At 41.9% G+C, this 22,354-nt stretch overlaps 1 protein-coding gene across 1 annotated transcript in view; it reads left to right on the top strand.

The window, feature by feature from the left end:
* DDX10 (DEAD-box helicase 10) overlaps positions 1 to 22,354 on the top strand; it is a 232,441-nt gene that overhangs the window by 4,144 nt on the left and 205,943 nt on the right. The window contains exons 2-8 of the mRNA XM_060234843.1: positions 4,835 to 4,895; positions 5,447 to 5,577; positions 7,084 to 7,242; positions 8,702 to 8,822; positions 11,183 to 11,372; positions 16,429 to 16,555; positions 21,096 to 21,258. Coding sequence (XP_060090826.1) covers positions 4,835 to 4,895; positions 5,447 to 5,577; positions 7,084 to 7,242; positions 8,702 to 8,822; positions 11,183 to 11,372; positions 16,429 to 16,555; positions 21,096 to 21,258 — 952 coding nt within the window. The remainder of the gene's footprint in view (positions 1 to 4,834; positions 4,896 to 5,446; positions 5,578 to 7,083; positions 7,243 to 8,701; positions 8,823 to 11,182; positions 11,373 to 16,428; positions 16,556 to 21,095; positions 21,259 to 22,354) is intronic.

Here is a 22,354-nt window from a genome sequence, read left to right as displayed (position 1 = left end):
TCGTATCTGTTCACTGGAAGTTGAACATGCTCGTTTTGACTTGAAAATCATCTCAGCTGAACTGGGAAATGTTTGTTTGTCCCTGTGAAATGGGGGAATAATAATAATATTTTTTTTTTATTTATATCCCGCCCTCCCCGCCGAGGCGGGCTCAGGGCAGCTAACAACATTTCATAAAATTATACAGAGTTTAAAATCACATTAACTTTAAAACATTCCAGTTAACCAAGTATTATACAGATTTCCAGGTGCTAATTCCATTTATAAATGATAATAGCGGAAGTCACCTAACAGTGGTCTCTCAGCCAGCAAAGGCCATCCTGAAAAGGGTGGTCTTGCAGGCCCTGCGGAACTGGTCAAGGCACCGCAGGGCTCGCACTTCTTCCAGGAGCTGGTTCCATAGGTGTGGAGCTGCGATGGAGAAGGCCCGTGTACGGGAAGTGGCTGGTAGGCGTTAAGCATGCTCATTGGTGTAAACACAGCAATCATCTCCTGTGGTTACAACCAGGAGTGACACTTACTCTGTAACTGGGGTCACCAAGCTCCACATGGAATTACAACTGATCTCCAGGTGACATATCAGTTCTGAAGGAAATGTCTGCTTTGGAAGGTAGAGTCATTGACTGTATATCCTACTGAGGTCTCTATCCTCTCCAGGCTCTACCTCCAAATATCCAGCTATTTCTCAAACAGGAGTTGGCAGCCCTATCTGTAACCTATACCTTGAAGCCATACCTCTTCTTTGCATCATTCCTTCTGCCACAGAACCTTGGGAATTGAGAGGAAGGGCAAAAAAGACTATAGGTTTCTAATAGTGTTATCAGTATCTCACTAAACAGTCCACAGGAGTCTTTGAAGGCAAGTTAATCTAGTATAAAATTAAAGCAATATCAGTTTGCATTGTAGATATGCTGGGTGCTTTCACATGGTGACTATTCGCAAGTGGATTTTTCCATTTCACACGGTAAAATCTAATAGCAGATTGCTTTAAAATGGATTATTTAGTATGTGTCAAAGCATCCACTGTTAGTGGTCCATAAGTTTAAATTGTTTGTGGCTGTCTTTGTACCTGTTCCTTTTTCTGTCTCTATCTTTCATGTAACTATGTACCCATGAAGTTAGCTGATAATGAATTGGACCACTGCTCCATTTAGTTAAATGTTGTCTACTATTCAGATGACAGCTCTGTGGGTTTTCAGGCCTTTCCCATCACCCACTTCTTAATCCATTTAGCTGGAGATGCTGCGGGATTGAAAAAAGGTAAAGGTAGTCCCCTGTGCAAGCACCCATTTTTTTCGACTCGGGGGTGACGTCGCATCATGATGTTTTCACAGCAAACTTTTTTATGGGGTGGTTTGCCATTGCCTTCCCCAGTCATCTACACTTTCCCCTCAGCAAACTGGGTACTCATTTTAACAACCTTGGAAGGATGGAAGGCTGAGTCAACCTGGAGTCGGCTACCTGAACCCGGCTTCTGCCGGGATCGAACTCAGATTGTGAGCAGAGAGTTTGGGCTGCAGTGCTGCAGCGTTACCACTCTGCGCCAAGGGGCTCTTACCTGGGGGTATTGAACCTGGGTTTTAATACGACAGGATACAGATTTTAATACACCTGCCACATTATTTGTGGTGGCGTTAAAATGTGTTACTTTTAAACATCATTTACAAAATGCTTATATTTAACAGAACACATCTTTATGAGGGGATTGGAGGAGTAAATGCATTATTCAAACTGTTAAAATACGCAAAGCTTAACATATTGTTGGAAATTACTTAACACAGCTGTTATTCGAAAAGCAAAACACCTATTCCTCCACACACTGCATCATATTTTATAAACCAATTTTCTCTTTATGTATTCAGAAACTATAATTCTGTTCTTTGGTATTCTTGAAATGGGCTTCTCTTACCTTAGAGCCTCTGTTCCGAGAGCTAAATAATATTGCCTTTTCCACAGAAATTAAATTTAAACTGTGTGCATATCTGGTATTTTGATTATTGCTTTACATGCCACTAATTGGATTTCAGATTGTTGGTACATCCTGTGGCATGAGAAACTTGCTGAATACAAAAACAGCAATGACATTTAATTTACACATACATCCTTATTCCAAGAGGGGAAATGATATGAAAATCCATCAAAATCAGGTTTTTCACTTCACTTTTTTCTAATTGAAGGCAGGGCTATAATAGGTTTTTATCGTTCCCTATAGACCTCCTCCTAATGAAAGTTATGTTATGATATGAGAAAAGTAATGGCGATGACATCACTTCCTCTTATCATTTAAATGCTCTCACGTGATACCTGAGCCTATTTATATCTCAAATGACTTTCTGGAGAGTTTCAAAAACACAGATACTGTGTACATTTATATATATCGATTATATCCATCTTTCATGGTTTTAATAGGTTGCAATGAGATGTTTGCTGTATCATACACGGAAACTAGGAAGAGGTGGGATTCAGAAGCAGGATTAGAATTACAAGGGAAGTTCTGACTGCTGCTTGCCGACCCCTTTAGCTGTTGTGCTTCTGTAACTTCTGTTTAATCCAAAGAGTAATGTCAAATAAATATGTATTTATTTTTTATTAAAGAACTGAGAGTTCACATCTATGACAATGTGATCCCACCTTGTGACACTTGCATTTTTGAAAATAGCAATGAATGTCAAAAGACACAGTATCTGGAACAATATTGAGCATATACAACAACAAACAACATGTTGTATTTGAGGAGACCAGGGTCTCAGTTTTTCTGACTTCTGCCTGCCCGGTCCTTTAAAGGTGCATCAACTTGCAGATCTGCTCTGTTTTGGGTTGTTGTCTGTTCTTTACAGGAATTTCTGGTATTAAGGTATAGTTATGTAGAATGGTGTGCTTCTGGGGTAAGAGTGCTTCTGCCTGTAGCTTCAAGTCTTCCAATCCCTCAGGGAAGAGTGCCCCGTTTCCCCCTGATACCCCAACTCATTAGCCTCCCCACAGTGGACTCAGGGTTATGCTTCTAGCTCGGCTCACTTTCTATGCATGTACTCATTGTTTGGCAAGCCATTAAATTATGCAGAATCAAGTTACAAGAATGAGATCTTCATTTCAGATTTCAAATAATAGTTTTCCAAACAACAAAGACATTAGCTGGTTTTTCTTTTGTATCACACCTCTTTGCAAACCTTGGAAGTTTATTGCCTTTTAACTGTGCTTCAGATTGAAACAACAATTTCCCAAGCGCTGAGATATTTATGTTCCATGATAACCAAAAATTTAACTGTGTTTTTAAATGAAACAAAACTGCAGCTGGTTACTGATAGGGATGTATAATTAATTTTTTTGAAACACCTTTTTTGTGGCTATAGTTGTTTTGTTTTCAGTGGAAAACTTCTGTCTTTAATATCCTTGTTTTCCTTCCAATTTGGATGGATTTTTTAGTGATCATCTCGCTTGCATAACGGATCTTCTTTACCGAGTTTCAGCCACATGACAAAGGGTCTCTGTTTCATAGTAAATAAAAGTTTGTGAATCTTTAAAAAAACAAACCCATAACTATTAATTAACTCCTGATGTTGCATTTAGAAAACTGTTATATATTAAAACAAGTGGGGATGTTTGTACCATCCCAGGGAATTCTTTTGTACCTAAATGGGGAGAAGAAGCCATTTGTCACCTCAGAAGGTAGACAGCTTTTTAAGTTTGGGCTTTCATTAATTTGGAAACAAATTCATGGTTTTATAGTGGCTCAGCTGAACCATCAATTGAAATTGTGGTTTGATTACAATAGCTATAGATAGTGTAGATTCTGGTGGGGTAGGCATGTAGGTTTGAAGCAATAGAGAAGTGGTTCCCAACCTTTTTGGCACCAGGGACCAGTTCATGGAAGACAATTTTTCCAAGGACCTGTGTGTGTGTGTGTGTGTGGGGGGGTGCTGGGGTTTTTGCCACCCCAGGCTCACTCCTCCCCACCCATGCCCCCCCCCAGGGGATCTTTACATGAGGGGTAGGCAAAAGTCACTGCCACACTGTCCCTGCTGCCCGCCCAGGACCTGGGTGTATAAAAGAGATGATGTTTTGGAGCGAGGCTATGCTGCCTCTTTTGTCCACTTGTGTCCTGGGCAGACAGAAGAGGCAGTGGGGCTGCTGTGCCTCAGAGCAAGGATACACCGCCTCTTTCGTCCACCTGGGTCCTGGGTGGGCAAAAGGGGTGGTGCAGTGCCTCTGCCTCGGTCTGCAGCCCGTTTGCTAACAGGCCATGGACCCGTCCTGATCCATGGCTTGGGGGTTGGGGACCCCTGCAATAGAGCAATGCTCGAGTCCAGTAGCACCTTTAAGACCAACAGAATTTAATTCTGGATATAATTCTGGGTATAAGCATGGGCTGCTGCACTAACCATGGTTGGTTAGGATTTGTCAGATCAGGACCTAAAACCATTGTTTAACCTCAGTTAATTTTCACAACCTGTACACATACAGATATCCTGGCTTGCTCCCTGACATCACCTTTGCTGTGGAGTAGGCTGGGATATGAGTCTGGGAACTGCAGGGGAAAGAAAGCGTGATGGGGATGAAACCAGCATTCATTGAGGATTGTCCATGAGTTGAATTCTGGTTGCACAGACTATACGTAGTTTAAATAAACCGTGGTTTTGCATTAGGTCTGAAGTTAACCAGTAAGGAAACCTTGTGTGTATGTGTGTGTATATACCATCCAGTTTGCATTCTTTCCAGGAATCGTTATTCCTTGGGGAGATACACCACCTTTGCTACATTTTGAATTGAGATTCTATTTACCGTACGTTTCACTTAATATTTTAAAAACCAGCATGGCATTTTCTTTGTTTTTCAGGTAAATGCAAATGAAATAGTAAGGTTTTCAGATTTTCCTCTATCCCGAAAGACGCTACAAGGTAAGTCCAGTAAATTGTCTTGTGATAGCTGTGCCAGTAATGTGTCAGGGCCTTTATTCCTCAGTCCTACTCCATATTGCTGTTCAATGGACTCTTAAGGCTTGATTGGATTGGCCTGCAGCCAGGCGGCATTCCCATGTGATGCCATCTGGGGGGAGGCACCGCATAGCAATTAGACTACCTTATTAGGTGTGGTGAGTCCTGTTGAGGCATTGCCCTCATCCTCAAATGTGCACATTCATTGCACTTTTTGGATATGTGATAAAATGAGTGTGTGCATGGTAGCTTCGGTAAACGTTTACCATCTTTAATATTGTTTCAGTTGAAAATATCTTTATATTTGATAAACAGAAACATCTTCTAAAGTCCAGATGTGCCTCTTAGGCTTTTATTGATGCCCAAAACAAAGCAAAGGACCCAACTTTCTTCCATCTTGCAAATTCTTTCCTGCCTCATCACCAGAAAGTGATTCTGTATTCTCCACAGGTGACGAGGCAAATGGCTGCTTATAAGCCTGTAAAAACATATATTTTCCCCCTTCCATACACCAGGTTTGCAGGAAGCTCAGTATCGCATGGTGACTGAAATCCAGAGGCAGACCATAGGTTTGGCGTTACAAAGTAAAGACGTGCTAGGAGCTGCAAAGACTGGATCAGGCAAAACCTTGGCTTTCATTGTACCTGTAAGTAATGTATCTCCATGTTGGGTGTTATGTTGGAAGTTAATATTCCATAACATCTATCCTTTCACTTTTATTGGCAAAGTCTGAGGCCTTTCTCTAGCCTTATTGTCACTTAAGTGGTTCTTCTGCTGGATTTTGATCTACTTCTGATGGAGGAAGGCTTCATCGTTTGCTGAGAGGAATGGTTGGTTGCAGTTCTTGTCATTTTTATGGAGGGTGAACTAGTCAAATAGAGGGTTCTGATTGTAGAATTTATAGTCATCTGCATTGAAAAAAAAAAGAATGATCATTGGATGCCCCTGCAGTGGCAGGAGTCCTGTATTGATGATATTTATGGTGGCCCTGAAGCAGCAGTACTCAGTGGTTTGGGAGCCATGTGGCTCTTTGACATGTTAGCTGTAGTTCTTCTGAGTGCCATTCCCCATTGTGGTACCTCCACCAAGTTTTGAAAAAGTGGAAAAGGCCCTTGTCTGGTGGGGCTTCTTGTAGGCAGTTAGACAGCCACTTTAAAAAGAAGTTGTGAGCCTTTTTGAGGTGGAGGCCTCATGCTAGGAATGGAAGTAAATGTGGCTAATTTGGTGAATGATTACTGTGGATTTGACTGCAAGCCACTACCCTGAAATAATCTCAGTACAAACCTAAGCAAATATACCAACTTCCTAGTTAGCATGTTGTTTAGAATTCAGTCTGTCCATACAGTGCTAAGCAGTGTTACACCATATTAAGCTCATTGAATGGGCTTAAAAGGGTGTCACTCTGTTGAGGATCACCCTGTTAATTTCCTCTCTTGGAAACCAAGCTACGCAAATAGGAGAATTACACACGGTGTACCACTTAATTCTTGGGTGATGAATTTTCCCTATATTCCTAATGTTCTGGAAATAGAAAATTAACTTGTCTCAGAAAGATTGGTTGCCTTTCCTTTGTCATACAGTTTTCCTCATTGACCATCTAAGAGAGAATGACATTCTGGCAGGTGCCTATTTGGGGTTTTGTTGTTGCTGTGGTTTTTAAAAAGTCTGCAGGGAAGGGAATTCTGCATCCTTTTGGGCTGCTGACTCCAATTTTTTATTAGCTGTTTTCATTGTATGTCTTTATGGGAAATGCTGGGGGGTGGAAATATGTGGGTGCATTATGCAAATATACATCAATACATAAAATGTATGTACATATTTGTGTGTGTGTGTATGCGCTGGGGTAGTGGTTATTAAATCAATTATTTACATATAAGCAATACAGTTAGATTTCCAGGCACTGAGAGCTGTGCTGATAGTTCTTCCCCTGCAGTTGTAACATCCATGCTCCCCACTGGAGCAAGTTTCATCCCATTGGTGCTCAAGATGGATTCCCCACCCCATTTCAAAGCTGTTCTCGCTCAGAGCATCGGCACCATTTGAGCCCAGCATGGCTGTGTTGGGCCGCTGGCAAGAACAGCTACTTTAATTACAAATTGCTGCACGAAGGATTTTTATTGGGGTTTCTAATTAGAGTGTTGGAACGTTGCAGGCTCTGGAAATTTTATATCGCCAGCAGTGGACTTCCATGGACGGGCTGGGAGTTCTGATAATATCACCAACCAGAGAGTTGGCCTATCAGACATTCGAGGTCCTGAAGAAGGTGGGGAAGAACCATGACTTTTCAGCTGGGCTCATCATTGGTGGAAAGGTTTGACCTTCTTTTACCTGTATTCCTTTGTGCATGGGGAGTATGAAAGTTCCTCTTGGGTAGGAGAGAGTGAACGAGATGTGCATTGCCTGTGTCCATTGCTTTTATTACACTTCTCCATTGTTTCCCTCCCCCTTCATAACCGCTGTTTCTACTTTCAACTCTGCCGTCTTTAGAACTGTACTCCAGTTTGTTTGTTTGTTAGTTTTGTTTATCGGGGTCATACTTCCTAACCTATAGGGATGGTTCCTTGCCTTGGAAATTATTTCTGTAGTTTCAGTTAGAGTAATAAATATTTTGAATGCAGAACCCCTGAAAGTTTCTTCTGAGCCAATTGCCTTTTTATAGGAAAACATTTTCATGGATCTTGTAGAAAAGGAGCTACAGTTCAGTGACAGAGCAACAGTTTTATACTCAGGAAGTTCCTGCTCAGTCCCCTGTGTCTTTAGTTAAAGGATCTAAGGTAGGCAGATGTTGGAAAAGTATTCCATTCTTGTTTTGAGGTCTGGCACTCTGATTACCATGCTGTGCTGGCTTTTTCCATGAAGAGAGGTTTTAGGTTGTGCTTCTGGGTAGTACAAGGGCTCTGTATTCATTTACAAACATGTGCATTTTTCATTGTCATCACAACCAATTAGTACAAATGTTTATTCAGTAATAGATGACTCAGAAAGTTGACAACTTGATTTTTAGATTATTCATCTTTCTGCAGAATTTAAATTACCTGTCTTTTTAATCATTCCTGTGGGACAATTAAATCAGAGCCTGTAGGAAGGGCTTCCAAGGAAATACGCCTAGAACTGGGTTCCGCACAGCCTTTTATAAAGCTCAGTGTTAATTAACATCACCTTTGTAAAATTCCCACCTGGGTACTTTGCTTATTATAAGAGAACTCAGACAAGAAAGTACTAAAAGGCAGGAAGTGTTTTGGGTTCAATCTGTAAGTTCAGTTCTTTGGAAGGGAAGCTCCATGTTTGTGGTGCAACCTCTGCTCCTCAGTATATGAGAACAAGTTGTGGTGTGGCGTTTGCTGAAATGCCATTGTTTGGAGGCTGCTCTGTGTGCAAAGTTGTCTTTGCATTGTGACTTTTTGTGCAAATTCAGTAAGTTCCTCCATACGCCAGACACTTGTGTACGTGCAATGTAAGGTAAAAGCTGCCTTATACTGAATCAGACTTTTTGGTCCATCCAGCTTAGTATTGTCTGCTCAGACAGCCAGCAGCTCTTCAGGGCCTCAGGCCTAGGTCACCGGATCCTTTTTACTGGAGATGCTGGGGGTTGAGCCTCAGACCTTCTGCTGAGCCACAGCCTTTCCCTAAAATGGGGAAAATGTTAGCTCTGCTCTGTAAATGGAAGCTTTTCTGTGTACTTGCTCTTTTATATAAGAACCTCTTTTGTGAGAGGTGTCTATTTTGAAATTATTATGCCTTTTAAACCCAAATTCCATGTTGTATTGCAGGACTTGAAGGAAGAATCAGTGAGAATCCACAATATAAACATACTGATATGTACGCCTGGCCGGCTTTTACAGCACATGGATGAAACCTCATATTTTCATGCCTCTAATCTGCAAATGCTGAGTAAGTAAAGTGACTGATGATTCTTTTTTTTTTCCCTGTGCAGGCTTCGTGTGAATTCATCGATGTTCACAAATGGGCTTCTGTTCAAGCAACTTGTTGTGAAAGCCCTTATCCTGTCCTCAAAAACTTTGTGAATGCACATGGATCACTGCATGAGTAGGGGCTGCCATTTTGGTGTCAAGGAAAGCTCTCCAGACACTTGTGTTTGTAGTCAAAACAGCCATGGTGTTTATTCAGTGATCTCGATAGTTGGCATTCTCTCCCTGTGCGCCACAAAGTTTGGAGAGTTCCTCCAACTCAGGTGGCTGTTCCTCTATTGGAAGATACGCTTAGGCTGTAGGAAAGCTTCTTAGGCTGGAAGAAGTTTTGTTACTGTAACCTTACAATAGTCCTGCTGGGTAGGCCATTAATATCTCCATTTTGGAGACGGGTGGCTGACAGAGTGGCTTGCCTAAGGCCACCTTTGGTGCTCACGACACAGAGGTGAGATAAGGACTGTTTACTCCCAATATGCTTCTGTGTTGGAACCTTTACATTTGCAGAAGCTGAGAGTGAATTGCATGCTAGTATGGTTATAAGAGTTGCCATTTCAGTAGCTTCCCAAGACAGAATTGCCAAGGTGCTTTTTAAAATTTCACCTAGTTGACAAAGATGTCTGGTTGCAGGTGGTGGTTCTGAGTGGCTAAAGGCATAACTGCACTGCCTTCTCAGATCTGGTATGGTGCCCTTTGGTGTCCACAGATAGGCTCATTGTGTCCGCGTATGGTTACTCTTCTCTGTTTGTTTGAGATCTGTCACATTTTTATCACATCCTTCCTTCAAGGCATCAGAGTGGGAGGGGTCATATGTCAGTGGTAGAGCATCTGCAGGACATGCAGAAGGTCCCAGGTTCAATCCTTGGCATCTCCAATTAATAGGATCAGGCAACAGGTGATGTGGAAGACCTCAGCCTGAGACCCTGGAGAACCATTGCCAGTTTGAGTAGTAGACAGTACTGACCGTCGTGGTCGTAGAGTCTGATCCAGTGTAATGCAGTTTTGTGTGTTGATCTGGTTCTCCCATCCTTCATGTTATCATTACAACAGCCTGTGAGGTAAGTTAGGCTGAGAGATAGAAAAAGTTGTACAGCCATATTGGTCCATGCAAAATCTAACAAGAACAAAATCCACGTGATATCTTTTATTAGGACCAACCAGATTGACACAATGAAAGGTATACAGATTTTGTTCATGTTGTTGAGAGATGGGTTGGCCCAAAGATATTTGTTGAATCATGACAGAAGAAAAATCTGGTTTCTCCACTTCTAGTCTCCAGGGGTGGAATTCTAGCAGGAGCTCATTTGCATATTAGGCCACACGCCCCTGATGTAGCCAATCCTCCAAACACTTACAGAAAAGAGCCTTGTAAGCTCTTGAAGGATTTGTTACATCAGGGGTGTTTGGCCTAATATGCAAAGCAGCCCCTGCTAGAATTCCTCCCCGAGTCTAACCAATGGATATGGGAAAGGCAGTGAAATGAGGATGAATTCTAGAACGGCTTTGACTGGTGGAATGTTTAGTGCAGAAGCTGGATTCTGCATACACATAAAGCTGCCTTATAGTGAGTCAGACCATTGGTTGAACCAGAACAGTATTGTCTGCTTTGACTCTCCAGGGTTGCAGCTGCTGGTCTTTCATATCACCTATTACCTGTGCCTTTTAACTGGAGATGTCAGGGATTGAACTTGAGACCTTCTGCACACCAAGCAGATGCTCTTCCACTGAGCCACAGTCTTGCCTTCTCCCATAGACTGAGGAGTCCATGTGATGAAATGTTTGTGACTCTTGCAAGTCTTGGTATCACAGAACAGTCTGAGGGTTTTTTAAAAAAAAATTATTCTCAATCTCACTTTTCAGCCAAAAAGGCTTTATATGGCTTATTCATAATTTTAAAAAATTCACAGAAAGTGTTGATTAAAAATATGGGTAAAAAAATCAGAAGGCATTAAAATGCCCTGAACAATAAAATGTTAGTAGCTGCAGCATCCTTCCTAAAAAGGAGCGTCTACTTTTGGTAAAAATTTCAGTGTCCCCTCAGAAAGCCTTAGTATGGATGGCTTTGGCTGTGGTCATCTTTGCAGTGCTTCTGCTAATGGAACTTGCGTCAAGATCTCCCCCCCCCCCTATGATCTGAAGTCATGAGAGATATTGCTGAATGACATTTGGGTTAACACCAGTGGATTCGACTCTTCTCGTGTGAGTTTTGTAGCTCTGCATTTCATGAAGATGAGACCCAGTACTATTGTGGAAATTAGCCTTGCTCTCTTTCTGGCGGTAGAAGCTTTAAAAAAAAAATCCTCCAACTGGTCTTTCTCATTCCAGTACTTGATGAAGCTGACAGGATTTTGGACATGGGCTTTGCTGATACAATGAATGCAATCATAGAAAACCTTCCCAAGAAGCGCCAAACTCTTCTTTTCTCAGCAACACAAACAAAATCTGTGAAGGACTTGGCGCGACTCAGCTTGAAAGATCCAGAATACATCTGGGTACATGAAAAGGCAAAGTTCAGGTAGGAAAAGTCCTTGTTGTAGACTTCAAAGTGAGTGGGTAATTTCTTGCCATTCTTTTCCTGTTTGTGGAAGGAAGAAAAATTGTTATCCATCTTGAGCCCTTGTGATAAAGCCAGAAAATGGAAGTGGGCAGAAACACACACACAAAAAACACACACACCCTGATCTGGTTTGTAGAAATGTGGTTGTAGAAATCTTTGCCATTTCAGGAACTGTGTGTGTGGCCTTTGGGCAGAGAAATCTGTATACTATAACAAGTACATAGAATACCCAGGAAACTGTGGCTGTCAAAAGCCAGCCTGAATAATTTCTGGCTTGATTCATTGAAATGTACAGACCATGCCTCCCAAAAACCTTCAGCTTGTGACAAGAAAGCATAAAGAGAGGATGCAAGAGATCCCATTAAGATTCAGTGAAGGGAAAAAAAAAACATTAGGCAGCTGAAAACATAATTTGTTTTTCCCGTATGCACACTTAGGGTTTTAACCTTAGTAAGCTGTGCTGAAAGCAATGGGATTTGCTGCTGAATAAGCCTGATTAGAACTGGGTTGTAACATTTGCAAACCAAGGGCTATAGCATTTCCCAAACTTCCAGGTGCTTAAGCATCTATATTGGGTGTTGAACTCATTTGTTATGAGGCCCGGATCTGGCATACATGAGACCTTGTCGGGCCAGGCCATGTCTCTGCTACCTATTTAAGATTAGGTAGCAGAGATATAAATTTTATAAAGGACACAGACAAACACAATTAAAGATTTTTGTTTTTTAAAAAAACAAATCTTAAAACATGCTTAAAGCTTTAGCATTCGTTGGTCTTAAAGGTGCTTTATTTGTCTTTCTCCCATGGGATCTAGGGAACTGGGCAAAGGAAGCTCTGTCTCTTTTCTTCCTTCCCCAGGGAATCAGGATGGGGAGGAGCTTCAGCCAATAGAAGGAAGAGAGACTTTTCTCAGTTGCTCTGCTGTGCGATTGAGAGAGCCTGGCAAAGCAAGCTATCCCTCCCCCCTTCCTCCCCAAGGGCGGCGCCTCAGCTAATAGAGAAAATAGAAGTTTTGCGCTGTAGCTCCTGTGTGATTGAGCAAGCCTTGTGAAGCAATCTGTGATGCAGAAGGAAGCAAGAGAGAGGGAGAAGGAAGCAGATGACAGCCAGTTACTTGGGGGCCTGATAGGATTTGGCCCCTGGGCTGCATGTTTGACATCCCTGATCTATATACTAATAGCAAAGTTGGCCAAATCTTTGGATACTTAAATCTGGTAATTGTAACTGTGAAGAGAGAGAAAGCTGAAGACAGAGAGGCAGATAAATATTGGTTGGTTGTTGAGTGGGAAGGAGACAAAAAGCAGGAAAAGGGGTGAGGCTATGGGAGCTTTCAGGAAAAGGAAAGAGGAAATATTGCTTGTTAGCAGTATATTAACATCACACTTTAAAAAAGAAAGTGCACCATCCAAATGTGGAATATATTTCCTGCAACAAAAATATTCCTTTTCCTCACTGGTTATACTGTGGTCACACACAAGACCTGCGTTGGCTACTGGCCTCCATCCTGCTTTGTGGATTTTATACATTTGCTTCTGTTTGCATACATCTTCTTTTTCCCCTGTTCAGAAAAGATTGATGTTTGTCTGTTGAAAAATTTGTGGTTGAGTCACAGCTGGTTGATGGTGACCCTATCCACGGGGCGTTCCAGGCAGGAGATGAACAGAGGTGGTTTGCCATTGCCTACCTTTGCGTAGGAACCCCTGGTCTTCTTTGGTGGTCTCTCATCCATGTACTGATTACCATGATTAACCCTGCTTAGCTCCCAAGTTCTGATGAGTCTGACCTAAACTGGGCTATGCTGTGAAATATTCTTTTAGCTTGTATTACACGATAAAACAAAACAGAGAGTAGCATTTCTTCATCAGGAATTGCCGCTTCCGTCCGTTTACTAGAACCAGACTGCTTTTGGGGTGGGGAGTTCAAACACTGATTATTACCGGGCAGCAGCTGCAGTTGTATAATTTACAAATCTATGGACTGAATAAAATCACTATTAAATGCTGTAATTTCTACCTAGCCAGTAGCATAGTCTGTAAAACAGTGGGAATATTGTTAATGGTTCCAGGTTCAACAGTAGGAGGTTATAATGATGTAGCTGACATAGTGTTTGGGGTCACCTTTTCCATTACAAAAATAATAATAATAATAATAACTTTATTTTTATATCCCGCCCTCCCCCGCCGAAGCGGGCTCAGGGCGGCTAACAGACATGGAAATCCCATGATTCATATAAAACAATGTAAACAATTTTAATATATCAATTATATAATAAATTAATTTAAAATAGATAAAATATATAAATGGGTGCTAAAATACTGTGATCATAATATCCATAAGATGGCTAGATGTGCATACGTCAGATTAATCGGGTTCCATCTCGAAGGCAAGCTGGAAAAGAAATGTTTTGCAAGCCCTGCGGAATTGGTTCAGGTCCCGCAGGGCTCGCACCATCTCTGGAAGGTGGTTCCACCAACGAGGGGCCATCACTGAGAAGGCCTGCTCCCTAGTAGCCTTCAACCTAGCATCTCTTGGCCCAGGGATTGTTAGTAAGTTCTGAGAGCTAGATCTCAGTGCTCTCTGGGGCACATATGGGGAGAGGCGGTCCCTTAGGTAGGCAGGTCCCCGAGCAGTAATTTAAAGTGTCGGTTTTATATTTCAGCAGAGCTATTGCACATGCCAGTGTGCTGTCTGATTAGCAGGCACCCCTTGGTGGGGTTGCACATCATAAACTTCCAGTTGTGATGTTGCTTTTGACTATAGTTTAGAGATAGAATCATAGAGCTGGGAGGGACCTCCTGGGTCATCTAGTTCAACCCCATGAACATGTCCTTTGCATGCAGAAGTCTCCCAGGTTCAGCCTCCAACTCAAAGAATCTCTAGCAAAGATCTTTCTTTGCTTAAAGCCCTTTAATGCCACTGCCTGAATTAGATGGACCAATGACCTAACTTATAATAAGGTGGTTTTGTATGTGACTGTAGGCTATTGATAAGAATGTAAATAAAAGGTGGGATATTTTTTTGCCTGGTATTTATTTTTTTTAATGTGTGTGGTATACACACCTGGAAGTTCTGTTGACCTCTGGTAGCTGACCCCTACTGGGGACCTGGGGGATAGTCAGAGAGGTGACTGAATGAAGCCTGCCTCTGCCTCCCAGCTCTGGTACTTCAAGGAGGTCTCCCATCCAAGTTCTTGCTGTAGTCGACCCTGCTTAGCTTCTGAGATATGACAAGATCAGGCTATCCAGGTCAGGGTATAGGTGGTTTGTTTTAAAGGGCAAAGTAGCTGGAATGCCACTGTTAAAGACCCTAAACAAGCTTTGTGAGAGGCCTGTTTGTTTTAAATTTCTAATGTACCCCATGATGAAGCTTAAGGGTATACAACAACTTTAAAAACTCACACAACAAAACCAGTTTTGATCTGCAAAAGTTAGTAATTGGCCAGTTTTCATAATAAGCAATGGGTTTAAGTTTCTGATAAACTTGATCCTGGTTTAAGATTAGTGGCTTCTGGATCAAAGCGCTTTTTATTTCTTGATTTAGAGAATTTAAAAGCAATCCCATAGAATCATAAAAATGAGCAATATCAAGATAAAAAACAAATCAGGGGGCATAAAAAAGTATAAAGCAAACATTGAGCACAGCCTAAAAAATCTATAAGAGAGTCCTCAAGCAGACTGTGAAAAAAGATGGCCCTTAGTTAAAAACCTGGGTAAAAACAAATGTTTTGGCTTGGGGCTGAAAAACTAGCAAGGTTGGCTTTAGGTGAGCCTCAAAGGGGATGGCATTCTACAGATGAAGTGCCACCACTGAAGAAGCCCTGTCTCTAGTCACTGCCCACTTTGACTACAAAGGCGGGGCACAGAAGAGAAGACTTAAGAAGTGGATCTTTACATCTTGGCTGGACAGCATGGAAGGAAGGTGGTTCTTCAAGAACCCTGGCTCCAAGACTTTGGGACCTTAAACGCACAAACTATCACTTTGAATTGTGCGTGGAAGAAGATGGGCAACTGGTGCATATATGCCAAATGCTTCTGATTTGAAGCCTTAACTAAAAGATAGCCCAAAGAACTAAATAATAAAAAAATCTTGCACTGATTTTGAAAAGGACATTCTGTGACTCTGGGCCACTTGATAAACCAAGGCCCCTGGTGACTTGGAGAACAAGCCTAAGCAAGTCGACTCAGAACCTTACTTAGTGTGTTCCAGTGGGACTTACGCCCAGGGAACATGTGCTTAAGGTTGCACTCTAAATTTGGTGCAAGCACAAAGGACTCAGTGGGTTTCTCTTGCTTACTATGAGAAATTAAAGTGGGGTATAAGGAGAAAGTAGTCTTCAATGGATGGCTGCGAATGAGGATTTGAAATAGATCCAGGTCTTTCAAACTCCGTCTGATTGGGCAGCTGTTCAGCTAGCTAGTTTGCTCCCATTTGTGAGATCTGTAAATGCAATCATAAAACAGGAAGAGACTTTAAGTCTGGTATATTAAAGAAAAGCTTTTGCAGTGCTGAGATTTCAGATAATGAAAGTGATAGCTCTAGAGGGTCAACACAGTGTTACGGTTGTAACGGTATATCACAACCATGATACAGTTGGAGACTTTAAGCAACACGTAAGCCTTACAGTTAAATTTAAAAGCCAGACATAACAATTTATTTTGTGAGCTTTAACATACTCCCCACCCCCACCCCCAATGACTTCCTGCAGTTATTTATATATTGGTAAGATTTCTATCGCACATGCACCAGACTTTGCCTGAGGCAACCAACAACATAAAATGAAAAAATAAGTAATACAATTATTATTTATACACACACACACACACACATGCATGGGAAACTTAACAGCAGCTGTCATTAGTGGTTTTTTAAGATAGCAATCAATGAGATCAGCATAAAAGAGATGAGAATAAAGCAAGTGGATAAATGCGAACAAAATGGTATTTCTTGTTCCTTTATTTGATGTTCAGTGATGGTGCCTAATGCTTATCATGTAACTTTTTTTTTTAAATCTTAGCACCCCGGCAACTTTGGAACAAAACTATGTTGTTTGTGAGCTGCATCAAAAAATCAACATGTTGTACTCCTTTTTGAGAAGCCATCTGAATAAGAAGAGTATGGTATTTTTTGCAAGCTGCAAAGAGGTATTGCATGTATATATAATATAAAAACTATTATTAAAAGGTTAACAAATAGATTTAAATTGTGGGTTGTAGGGACAATATCATTCCATCTTTGCTCATCCACACTGCCTCCCAATTTGCTTCTGAGCATAATTCAGGGTGCTAGTTTTGACTTTTAAAATCCTTATATGATTTGGAGCCAGCATACCTGAAGGACTGCTTACTCCCTTATAAACATACCTGACTACTAGGATCATCTTCAGAGTGCCCCCAACATTTTGAGATGAGGTGACTGGCGACCTGGGAGAGGGCCTTCTCAGTCATGGCACCAAAACTCTGGAACTCCTTCCCTGGAGAGATTTGTCTGTCCCCTTCTCTTGCCATCTTCTGCCAGCAGATGAAGACTTTTTTTTTTCCATTTGATGTCCCCTCTGTGTTTTCTTTTTTTGTACATTTCACATTTTTCTGCAAACCTAAGAAGTCCCTCAAGTTTGGCTTAAAAATCTGTTTAGAGTCTATGTGGCCTCAATCTGCAGATTTAAGTATTTGTTCGTGGGGGCCACACGTTGCTAATAGTATCTGGACGTGGGAACCTGCAAGGTCTCATGGGAGGCACCTTACTTCCCCCTTTACCATTGTTTCCTCTTTCCCTTTCCTGAAAGCCCCCATTATCTCTCTCCTTTTCTTGCTGCCTTCTTTCCTTCCAGGGTAGCCAACCTCTGGGTGGTGGCTGGGGAGCTCCTGAAATCACACCAACTCTCCCAGCTACAGAGATAAATTCCTTTTAGGGTTGCCAGACTGAGGTTAGGAAATCCCTGAGATTTGGGGTTGGAGCCTTGTCAGGGTGAGGTTTGGGGAGGGAAATAACCTCAGCAGGGTATAATGCTATAAAGTGCACCTTCCGAAGCAGCCATTTTCTCTAAGGGAACTGATCTCTGTCATCAGGAGAACAGTTGCAATTCTGGGTGATCGCCAGCCCCCACATGGAGTTCGATCCTCTCCTCCTCTTCCTCCTCCTCAGTTTGTAGAAAGATTTGTCTTGCCTGTTCACAGCTCCAGTCACTGTATTTAAGTATCCAAAGGTAACCTGGCTTTGCTATTAGAATATAAGAAAAATAAATCTACGTCTTTTAGAAGAATAAAAACAATTTATTTGAAGGAGAAAGCGCTGCTTATTTTAACCTTACCTGTACGTGTGTTATAGCGAACTCATGCCTCTTTTTAATTGGGGCCTGCCGCTGGCAATTTTTATAAGCACTTGTATTAACAATAATTTATTTTAAGTGCTCCTGGGTCAAAAGACATTTAGAAAGAGACGTTATTGTTCTAATGACTCTGCAGCTTATTGAGCTGGACCTGGATCTTTTTGTGGTTGTTGAACTTACAAAAGTTTGATGTATACATTTTTCAAAAAGCCCCTCAAGTCTGTTACTCAGAATGTGATCGTGGTTGTAAAGGTTTTGTGGCAGACCACTGCAACTCTGATAGCTGCTGCCGCCAGACCATGAAGTGATTGGCGAAAGCATTCTCAGTGACTGAAATGGATGTTAACAGGATTAATATGGTTTCAAAATGGAAATTTATTTATGTGCTTCATTTATTATTTGCTGTTCTCATTAAGATTACAGAATTATTAAACAGTACAGTAAAGACCAGTATAATACATCCAGTAATCAATTCAGTATGAAGGGAGGGAAGAAGAAAAAAGCTACCTTCAGTATTTCTGACAATTAAATTGCAACTGTAGTGTCCTCCATTACAGAGCTTAACTCCTCTTTTATTTTAGCTAATTGAAATAATTATTGTATGTTCTCAAAAAAGAAGAAATGCCTGTTTTCTGCTAGGGACTGTTATTTATAACAAGAATAAATAATTTGTTTTAAAACTGGTCCCCCCTTTAATGATGAGTTTCTTTTTAGGTGAATAATTATTGCAGCTCTGTTTGGAAGTAATGGATCATAGAATCATAGAGTTGGAAGGGACCTCCAGGGTCATCTAGTCCAACCCCCTGCACAATGCAGGAAACTCACAAATACCTCCCCCCAAATTCACAGGATCTTCATTACTGTCAGATGGCCTTCTAGTCTCTGTTTAAAAATCTCCAAGGAAGGAGAGCCCACCACCTCCCAAGGAAGCCTGTTCCACTGAGGAATCATTCTAACTGTCAGGAAGTTCTTCCTAATGTTGAGCTGGAAACTCTTTGATTTAATTTCAACCCATTCATTCTGGTCCTACTTTCTGGGACCACAGAAAACAATTCCACACCATCCTCTAGATGACAGCCCTTCAGGTACTTGAAGAAGGTGATCATATCACCTCTCAGCTGCCTCCTCTCCAGGCTAAACATCCCCAGCTCCTTCAGCCTTTCTTCATAAGACTTGGTCTCCAGACCCCTAACCAACTTCTTCGCCCTCCTCTTCTGGAGGAGCTTGTCTGTTCCAGCTTGTCTGTATCCTTAAAATGTGGTGCCCAAAACTGAACACATTACTCCAGGTGAGGTCTTACCAGAGCAGAGTAAAGCGATACCATCACTTCACGTGATCTGGACACCATAATTCTGTTGATACAGCCCAAAATTGCATTTGCCTTTTTAGCCACCACATCACACTGTTGACTCATGTTCAGTGTATGATCCACTAAGACCCCTAGATCCTTTTCGCACATACTATTGCTAAGACAAGTCTCCCCCATCCTATAATCATGCATTGGATTTTTCCTACCTAAATGCAGAACTTTACATTTATCCCTGTTAAAATTCATTTTATTGGTTTTAGCCCAGTTTTCCAGCCTCTCAACGTCATCCTCTATCTTGTTTCTGTCTTCAACTGTATTTGCAACCCCTCCCAATTTAGTATCATCGGCAAATTTAATAAGCATTCCCTCTATTCCTTCATCCAAAGATGTTGAACAAAACAGGTCCCAGGACAGATCCTTGAGGCACTCCACTTGTCACTCTTCTCCAAGAGGATGAGAAACCATTTACAAGTACTCTTTGGGTGTGATCTATCAACCAGTTACAGATCCACCTAAAGGTAACAGAATCCAAACCACATTTTACCAATTTGTCAACAAGAATAGTATGTGGAACCTTATCAAAAAGCCTTACTGAAATTAAGATAAACGATGTGTACGGCATTCCCCTGATCCATCAAGGTAGTCGCTTTCTTAAAAAAAGAGATCAGGTTAGTCTGACATGACTTGTACTTGAGAAACCCATGCTGGCTCTTAGTAATCACAGCCATCTACTTAGTCACTACTTAATTAAAAGAACTTAATGTAACTTTATTATAGTTATTGCTTACTTCTACATTATTTTGTCACCCGGTATTTTTATTTTTACTGCAAGAGACTGTCAATCTGATTGGAGCAGCAGTAGTCAGGGTGAGAATGTTGAATCCTTTGCCCTCTGTTTCCACCCCCCGTAAACACACATTTATTGTATTTATTTATTTATTGAATTTGTTTAATCACACATCCAGTCCAGGGCCAGGCTCTTGGCGATGTTCAACAGAATAATCAATGCAAAATCAATAAAATTCCAATTTAAACATTTCAAAAAGTTAAGCCAACAAAACTTTAAAAGCCCATGATGGTGTCCCACTTAGGTTCTCCTTCCAGACTGTCAGAACATAAGGGGGGTGGGGGGTGGGAGTAAAATTTCTGAAGCGGATGGACAGAGGGAGGTGGCAGCCGTTGCTGTCCTTAATCAAAAGCCTGGCGGAACATCTCTGCCTTACAGGCCCTGTGGAATTGTGTAAGGTCCCTCAGGGCCCGGATGTCATCTGGCAGAGAGTTCCACCAGGTTGGAATCAGGGCCTTAAAGGTCCTGGACCTAGTCAAGGACAGTTGGGCTTCCTTAGGGTCAGGGATCATCAGCAGATTACTACTGGAAGAGTGTAAAGCTTGAACAGTGGGAACCCAAAGTGGCTTACACCATCACCCCTCCTCCATTTTATCTTCACAGAAACCCTGTGAGGTAGAATAGTAAAGAGTTCAGTAGCACCTTTGAGACTAACACAGTTTACTGTGGCATAAGTTTTCGAAAAACACAGTTCTCTTCGTCAGATGCATGGGGGGTATGTAGAAGCTGGCCAGAGATACATAGGTAGTAAGGGGAGTTGACCTGTGAGGTTGGTTAGCCTGAGTGCATATGACTGGGCCCAAGAGCACCCAGCGGACTTTCATGGCAGAGTGGCAATTTGAATCTGTGTCTCCCAGACATCTAGTTATCTTTATCTGCAGGAGGACAGAATGCAGGTTCAGGCATTCGTCCCTGCCATAGGACTATCCCTAGCTTCTAGGGGAGGGAGTTAGATCAGAAATATAGCATGGAGGGAGAAGGGTTAAGTATCTTCCTCTACAGTGTCTTTGCTCCTGTCATTATGCACCTTCCTCTGACTGATTTAAAATGAAAAAGGTCAGGAAATCCAATGACAGGTCTTCTATGTAATGTACGTTTTGTCATTCACTTTGTTACATGTGGTGCTTTATGAAGTAAAATAATCCAGAGGCAAGCCCTTGATGTAAAGCGCTGACAATCACAATTGTTTCTGGTTTCCAGGTTCAGTACCTGTTTAGATTGTTCTGCCGCCTTCGTCCTGGCCTGACAGTGCTGGCACTTCATGGCAAACAGCAGCAGATGAAAAGAATGGAAGTCTATAATGATTTTGTGCGCAAGAAATCAGCCGTTCTCTTTGCTACGGATATTGCTGCTCGGGGGCTGGGTGAGTAGTTTCAAGTACCCGCATGTCCATCAATTTGGAAAAGTACTTAAGCTTTATTTCTCTGATCCAGGGGGGTAGCTGTGTGAAACTGCTGCAGCTGAAGTGAAAAAACCCCTCAATCCTGTGGAATCTTAAAGAGAAATGAGTTCATTGCGACAAACTTTCATGAGTCTGAGCCTGCTTTGTCAAATGCACAGTCCTGTGCCATCCAGTGAGACTGTGGCTGAGTACAATCCTGCCTTTTAAATTTTATTCTTTTGAGTTGGATCCAAAGGACTGTGAATGGATCTTTTGACAGACAAGAGGCTGTCCTGTCCTGGAGAGGTAAAAGAGCCACCACTCAGCTGTTTTGACATCTGAGCCTGTGGGAGAGCTGCTCCAGCATCCGGACTCCTTCCAGACTGATGTTGAAGTTTGCCAAAGAGATGGCAGATGAAAAAAGGGGAATTGTCTCAGTCAGGGAGCAGACAATTTTATGTTTAGCTCTGCCTGGCAGAGAGATTGAACTTTACCTCAGGGAGAGGATAGAGCTGTGAGTCCTGTCTGTGGTGATGAGTACACCTGGTAACTACAGGCTTTCAAGAAAATTTGCCACATAACTTGGCTGCCAGTCTGTTTCTAAAGTCAATTCAAGGTGCCGGTTATGACCTTTAAAGCCCTTCATGACTTTCACGCTCAGGGACCCCTACATACTTTAAAGATCGTCTCCTTCCATGTGTCCCAGTGTGCCAGCTATGGTCATAATGCAGTCATCTGTTGACTATCTGACTGCTTCGGTTGGCCTGTCTAGTACTGACCAGAGTCCAGGCCTTTTCCATCATGGCTCTGTGGAATGGAGTCTCTGAAGAGGTGAGGGGAGCCCTTTCCTTGGTGATCGTCAGGAGGTGTTTCAAGGCCTTCTTGTTTTCCAAGGCTTGAATGGGCATCATTTTTTAGTGGGGAGAGATCTGTGGTTAGCTGTTTATTCAGGGGTTTTTTTTTTGTAGCAGGAGCTCTTTTGTATATTAGGCCACACACCCCTGATGTAGCCAATCCTCCAAGAGCTTACAGTAGGCTCTGTAAGAAGAGACCTGTAAACTCTTGGAGGATCAGCTGC

This window comes from Heteronotia binoei, chromosome 3 (assembly GCF_032191835.1).
Source record: "Heteronotia binoei isolate CCM8104 ecotype False Entrance Well chromosome 3, APGP_CSIRO_Hbin_v1, whole genome shotgun sequence".
NCBI lineage: Eukaryota > Metazoa > Chordata > Lepidosauria > Squamata > Gekkonidae > Heteronotia > Heteronotia binoei.
Note: the sequence above shows the minus strand (reverse complement) of the source record. Positions and strands in the feature narration are given on the sequence as shown.